This window comes from Monopterus albus, unplaced genomic scaffold, assembly GCF_001952655.1.
Source record: "Monopterus albus unplaced genomic scaffold, M_albus_1.0 scaffold69.1, whole genome shotgun sequence".
In the NCBI taxonomy this organism is placed as follows: Eukaryota; Metazoa; Chordata; class Actinopteri; order Synbranchiformes; family Synbranchidae; genus Monopterus; species Monopterus albus.
The window spans coordinates 1,283,484-1,290,567 of NW_018127949.1; the positions used below are offsets into that span (position 1 = coordinate 1,283,484).

General features: G+C 40.3%; 1 protein-coding gene across 1 annotated transcript in view; it reads left to right on the forward strand.

The window, feature by feature from the left end:
* nrap (nebulin-related anchoring protein) overlaps nt 1–7,084 on the forward strand; it is an 18,886-nt gene that overhangs the window by 9,096 nt on the left and 2,706 nt on the right. Inside the window, exons 21-39 of the mRNA XM_020605232.1 lie at nt 18–155; nt 244–342; nt 429–533; nt 1,110–1,217; nt 1,312–1,469; nt 1,968–2,121; nt 2,213–2,317; nt 3,007–3,105; nt 3,380–3,484; nt 3,615–3,722; nt 3,922–4,035; nt 4,133–4,330; nt 4,761–4,865; nt 4,986–5,084; nt 5,273–5,377; nt 5,499–5,606; nt 5,960–6,271; nt 6,357–6,461; nt 6,934–7,032. Coding sequence (XP_020460888.1) covers nt 18–155; nt 244–342; nt 429–533; nt 1,110–1,217; nt 1,312–1,469; nt 1,968–2,121; nt 2,213–2,317; nt 3,007–3,105; nt 3,380–3,484; nt 3,615–3,722; nt 3,922–4,035; nt 4,133–4,330; nt 4,761–4,865; nt 4,986–5,084; nt 5,273–5,377; nt 5,499–5,606; nt 5,960–6,271; nt 6,357–6,461; nt 6,934–7,032 — 2,424 coding nt within the window. The remainder of the gene's footprint in view (nt 1–17; nt 156–243; nt 343–428; nt 534–1,109; nt 1,218–1,311; nt 1,470–1,967; nt 2,122–2,212; nt 2,318–3,006; nt 3,106–3,379; nt 3,485–3,614; nt 3,723–3,921; nt 4,036–4,132; nt 4,331–4,760; nt 4,866–4,985; nt 5,085–5,272; nt 5,378–5,498; nt 5,607–5,959; nt 6,272–6,356; nt 6,462–6,933; nt 7,033–7,084) is intronic.

Consider the following 7,084-nt stretch of genomic DNA (forward strand, 5'->3'; position numbering starts at 1 on the left):
TGCTGCTTTTGAATCTTTCCTCATTAAAAACACTTTTGGCTGCACCACAGCACCAGTATCGCTCAGACCTGAACTGGATGAGAGGAGTGGGCTGGGAGGCTGAAGGATGCCTGAACATAACCCAGGCCAAGAAAGCTGGAGACCTGCTCAGTGATGTCAGTAAAGTTGTGTATGATTCTTCATGTCTTTGTTTGACAAGGAGATTTGTATCAGAAATCACTGTTTGCTCATTTATTTTTTCAGACAAAGTACCGTCAGAAGGCAGACAGCATCAAGTTCACCCAGGTGGCGGACGATCTCTCCACCAAACACGCCAAAAAGAGCCAGGAACTGCAGAGTGATGTACGGTCTCTACTCTAAAGCTGTAATCATGTACATTTAACTGTGCAGCTCTTTCTCAGTGTATGTTTATCTACATCTGTTTCCAGCTGGCTTACAAAGCAAGTAGAGATCAGATATTACACCAGTACACCATGTCAAAGGATGAACCTCTTTTCAGACAGGCCAAGGCTAATGCTGACCTTCTCAGTGCGGTAGGTTCACTAAACAAGAAGTGAGAGTAATATGAGGCAACACTGGCACATGACAAAGCTTCATAATGTATCGTATTAAAGCAAGACAGCTCCACCTTTTTGGTGACTTCTAATTAAGTCCTACAGTATAAATAAACTTCTCATTTCAGACTGATTATTCTGGGTGGGAAGTATTAAAGAAATTTAATTCAAATGTTTCCATACACACACACACACACATATATGCACATTTTCAACATGACACTTTCTTTCTTGTGTGCGAGCTGGAGATGTACGGAAATGCATTGCATTCACCCCCTCTTCAAAAAAGAGGAAGATCTTATCTTTTAATTGCACTGTTCTTCTGTAGAGAGGATTACTTAAAAGTAAAACACTTAAAACCAGCATTGGCATCTAAATTTAATCAAAGAAAGAACTCTCATCATATTTATTTGTATATTACCTTTTTCTTTGTTATTGTTGCTTCTTACTTTTGTTTTTATAATTACTGAAGCAAAATTTGTAGTACACTTACAAAAGGTATTGTTGGAATAAGTTTTCTGACCTTTATGCTTTCATAAATGTGATGTTTTTCAGAAAGTTTACAAGAGGTCCTGGGAGAAACAGAGGGAAAAGGGCTTCGAGCTGCGACTGGACTCTCTCTCTATACTCAGCGCCAAAGCTAAGACAGACCTGGCCAGTGACGTGAGTTAAAGTTAGATAAAAATGAAGTAATAAATTCTGTGTAATTCATAGACTTGCTTTTTGGTAACACTGCTGATATCTTATCCCCTTGCAGGTCAAATACAAGGAGAGCTATGAGAAAAACAAAGGCAAGGTGATTGGTATTAAGTCAGTCAGTGACGACTCACAGATGGCTCACTCTGCACTTGCCACCAAACTACAGAGTGACCTGTACTACAAGAAGAACTATGAGGACACAAAGACCAAATACAGGTGAGGATCTTGACCCTGATCACTGCGGCTTTAAGTTTTAATGTCAGTGCAGATAGGTGCTGTCCAACATTTGCATGTGCCTACTGATTTCACCTATGTCCTTATCACATTTTAAATCCATATCATCCTTTGGAATTAATTTGTAACAGCTCATGCTAAATCCATTTAGCTGAGTGGATTTGTAATTAGAGTCCCTTCACTTTCTGTCCCCGCTTTGTCTTTGACCTCTAGTGAAATAAGTACAAATGTTTAAAAAAGTATCAACATTTCAAAAGGTTATAGAGGCACAGACAAAATAGTCATGTACTGACTAAAGAGCACACAAGCTATAAGTCCACACCGGGATGGAGTGTTTTTGTATCCTTCTGTTTAAGTAGGAGTGACCCCAATAACCAAAGAACACGGCTTCAGCCTAATACCAAGACGTCTATCCTTTAATGCTGTGTCATTTTGAAACACAGCTCCTCACTTACTGGATGAAATTAATCTTTTCTCCAGTGTATCTCTGGATATGCTGAACATCAGCCATGCCAAGAAAGCTCAAGACCTGGCAACAGACATAAACTACAGAACTTATCTCCATGAGTATACCACACTGCCAACTGACATGAAGGTCGCCTGGGCTAAGAAGGCCTATGGACTACAGAGTGATGTAAGTGTTATTGTTAGACATTCATATAACAACTAGTTCATTAACTAGAGGACTGCAGAATTTGGCATTTCAAATTGAAATGTGTGTACAGGTCAGGTATAGGTCAGATCTGAACTGGATGAAGGGGGTCAGCTGGGAGGCCTCAAAATCTCTGGATGTCCAACAGGCGAAGAAAGCCGGAGAGCTTGTCAGCGAGGTAACTCGGTGTCCCAGAATTCATTGCTGAAATCAAAGTTAAGGGATGAAATGGTTGATCATATCAAATTAAAAAGTGAAAGGTCTATACCTATGTATATGGTTAAATGCTAACACACAGCTACAGACAGAAGTGTTTCTGTCCTTGACCTTCATTAACTTTTCTCTCCTTTATGGTAATTATATTGGGAGTCAAATGTAATTTAGGCCACTTATACATGCAGCGCATGATTAACGACTCTAATGTGCTATTATCTACTAATGCAGCTATGTAGGTAAATTAGCACAGCGAGCATGATTGTGTAACGTGACCTCTGATATTTCAGAGACACATCTAGTGCAGACTGGCATGCACCAGTTAATAACGTCTTCATGAACTGCCACTTTTTAAGGGTCATTCCACTCAGGCTTACTGTCATTAAACCATGAAATGACAGACTGAACACAAATAGAACAGAGCCTGAACAGGGCTCTATTTATCTACATTAAAAAACAAATTGAAATCTGTTTAGTGTCCCTTTTGTTTTTTAGATGCCACATAGTGTATTTGTCAGGACAGATGTTTGTGATAGTGTTGTGCCCTCTACTGTTCATCAAATGCATGTGCACTCGTTTTTTTTTTTTTATGGCTTCATCTTCATCACTATGACAATCTTTTGGAACTGATCACTTTGCTGTTTTTATCTCCAGAAAAAGTACCGTCAGGATGTGAGCGCTTTGAAGTTTACCAGTGTTGAAGACAGTCCAGAGATGGTCCAAGCCAAACTCAGCAACAAACTTGCCATTGATGTAAGTTGAGCTGCCAATCATACTCTTAATCATTTATTTAATGGATAAGATATGCAACTAAAAACTGACACATACATATTTGTTTCACCTTTGACTATTATGATTTCCATCATCTTAAGTATACTTGGTGGCTGTACCAAAGCATGTCTTAGCTGCAGTTCTGATGGCCTCACATTATTACTGAAATTAGGAAGTATATAAATAGACAGAGGAAGTTTATACTATCATGCAGACTGGGTTACAGATCAGTGATGCCTTGCTTTCTCCTTGACAGAGGCTGTACAGAGAGAAGGGTGAAAACATGAAGCACAGCTACACACTCAGTGAAGAGCTGCCTGAGTTGGTGCAGGCCAAGCTCAATGCCATGAACATCAGCGAGGTAAAAAGACACTTACAGGGACTAACACATGAAATGCATTGAACAGACAATCCATCCATCGAATTAGCTGCTTTTGCGTGAGGTATAGCATGTGGCTCAGAGATTTTAAATCCGCGGTGTGCATTTTCAGAACCGTTACAAGGAGTCTTGGTCTAAGATACGCGATGGTGGTTACAAACTGAGTCTGGATGCCATTCCTTTCCAGTCCGCCAAAGCTTCTACAGAGATCCTCAGTGATGTAAGATTGTATTCAGTTGTTTAATATCACCATGGCTTAAAAAAATGTTTGTAACACACTCATGTTTAAACTGCCTGACTCTTTTCAACAAGAGTAGAGATTTCTGCAACAGTTAGATTCTGAGTGTCTGAGAAAATTTTCCACAAGATCTTTCATCAGTACATTACAGCTTCCTGAAAGTGAATGATTTGCCTTTCAGCAAAAGTACAAAGAAAAATTTGAGAAGACTAAAGGGAAGATGATTGGACTGAGGGGACTGCAGGACGACTTGAACATTGCTCACTCCGTTCATGCCAGCAGGCTCCAGAGTGATGTGAGTGCTTCTTTACTCTAATTTACAGTAGCTGACCAAAACAGCATTATACTACTGTATATTACACCTTCTCTTTAATCACTTTTTCCCTCTCCAGATTAAGTACAAGCAAGATTCAGTGAGGGAGCATTCAAAGTTCCACCTTCCCATGGACATGATAGAGGTTGCCCACGCTAAAAAGGCCCAGTCGCTGGTTAGCGATCAGGACTACAGGCTCATCCTGCACCAGTACACCTCACTGCCAGATGACATGAAGCTGCAGGCAGCCAAGAGGGCGTACGCCCTGCAGAGCGAGGTGACTAGGCGACTGGACTGCTGCAGACAGCCTCTGTTATAATTACTGCTTTAATTAGAAGAGAAGGGTGTGGGCTGAAAAAAAGAGCACCTTTCAATTCTTTATGTTGCTACAATAAGTTAAGAACTAATAAACTTGTATAAAATGTTTGATTGGTTGGATATCACATACATACATACATGTTTAAAGGTTTTTGTGAGGTTTTTAAATTTTTTAACCAGCACATACAAGTTTTCAATCAGCACAAAGTCTGAAAGGATTAATTGACTGTCAAAGCTTTTAGTATTATAGTATTTCACATTAGTAAATGTTTGCATACCTAGTTTTGGTCTGTTTATTACTTAGTTATTAGCTTTAGAAGCAATTACTGCAACTGGGTGTATGGAAAAAAAATTTCTTAAGTGTTTTTTCATCTGTGTGTTTGTCACAGAAAGTATATCGCTCTGACCTGAACTACCTCCGAGGTGCAGCCTGGATTGCCACTGGGGCTCTGCAGATTGAAGGCTCCAAGAGGGCCACAGACCTCATCAGTGATGTCAGACATTTATCTTAAAATTTTCTTTTCTTTTTTCATTTATATATTCTGTAGATTTCTTTAAGAATGTAAATATTGACTCTGAAATGTACCAGCTCTCGTTTTCTTGTTGTCCAACAGAAAAAGTACCGTCAGCAGCCGTACAACTTCAAGCACACCTCTGTCACTGACTCTCCAGATATCATCCATGCCAAATTCAGCGGACAGATCGCCAATGAAGTGAGACAATAAGTTGACCGTTTTTATGTTCTGTTCCAGCTGCTGGGCTCAGTTGTGTACATTTCTCTGTGTGATTGGTAGACATCGGGACTATAAGAGACACGGAAGCCAAACACATCCAGTAGTCTCGGTGATTCACATTTGGAAATACTTGAAGATGAAATGTGTGTTGTCTTTCTCTCCCCCAGCGTTTGTACAAAGAGAAAGGGGTGAACGACCAACACAGCTACACCATAACAACTGACAGACCCGAGATTACACAAGCCAAGATTAATGCAGCCAACTTTAGTGAGGTACTATTAGTTCCTGTGATCTGTGCACCAAACAATTCACTGTAAACATCTGTTACCTCTTCTGGATTCTGTCTGTTACTTCAAGAATAATGACAATTTGTTCTTTGTCTTTCTTCTCCAGATCAAGTACAGAGAGTCCTGGCACACCCTAACAGCTCAGGGCTACAAGCTCACCATGCAGGACATCCCCTTCCAGGCTGCCAAGAGCTCCACAGGCATCGCCAGTGATGTAAGATTCTGCTGGACTAAAAACATTATTTCTGAAGGGAAAACCATAAAAGTCTAATAAACTGTAGAGTGATATTTGTCAAAAATATCCACCTAAAAACAGACAATAATATGCCTATAATACTGCACTACAGCAAACAGACTTTTAAAATTTCCATAGTGTGACTAATGTGCATTCTCAACCTGAGAAAAGAAGGACTTATTACAAGGATAGTGTACAAGATTTACATGGAAATGTAAAATGCTGCTTATAGAGTTTTCCTCCTATGTAGTGCTTTTTATTGGCCTTACATCGAGCCACAGTTTAATGTTGAAATGTGATCAACTATAGCTGTTATTTCTGCCTCTCTGCAGTACAAGTATAAGCACAACCACCTTCTGGAGAAAGGAAAGCACATTGGCGTGGGAAGCGTTTTGGACGACCCGTATCTCCTGCACTGTGCGCAGGCAGGTCGGCTGGCCAGCGACCAGGTGTATCGCAAGGACATGCTGGCTACCAGCGGGCAGTATCACCTGACATCAGACATGATTCATCTGGTGACAGCTAAGAATGCCCAGGCCCTGGCCAGCGAGCAGGACTACAGGAAAAGACTGCATGAGTACACAGTGCTGCCTGATGACATGAAGGTCAAGTGGGCCAGAAAAGCTTATGACCTGCAGAGTGAGGTGAGAGGATGAGATACAGAGAAAAGATCAGAGACAGCACTAACAAGGAAAGCTGTACTGACATATTTTCCTGCCTTATCTTTAGAAACTGTACAAGTCAGACCTCAACTTCATGAAAGGAGTGGCCTGGGACGGAGTAGGTGCACCTCAGCTGGAGTCAGCCAAGAAGGCTGGAGAGCTTATAAGTGATGTGAGTATATGGGAGAATCGTATTAGTTAAAAACACACATCTGTTAATGCATGCAGAAATGTAGCCAGGATGTTGAAAATACTTTCATAATATTAGGTTCAATTCACAAAACATAATAAAATAAATTAAAATGGTAGTAGCTGCGGTTCTGATTGCATATGAAGTCACATCCTGCATTTAAACCGTTTTATGTTCAGTCGTCCAAAAAAACGATCGTGTTTAGATTTGTATTTTATTGCTCCATATTTGTCAACGCAGCATTGGTCTTTTAAAGTGTGTTTGACTCTTATAACCCAATTTTGTTGGAAATTTTATCATTGCAGCTATATTTTCCACCGACCATTCACTGTACATTTGTCTCATGACAGTTAATTTAACAAAGCTTATTGTACATTTCTCTGTAAAAGGAATTTATTTGAAGTCTACAGTAGATTTTGAACTGTTAAAGTTTGCGTTGTCATCCTCTATGTAGAAGAAGTATCGTCAGCTGCCTGACCGTCTGAAGTTCACCTCAGTGGCCGACTCTCCTGATATTGTCCACGCTAAGACGAGCTATCAACATTGCAGTGAGGTCGGGTGACAAGATTACCACACTTAGGAAACAGTTCTCATTCTTCTTTAAG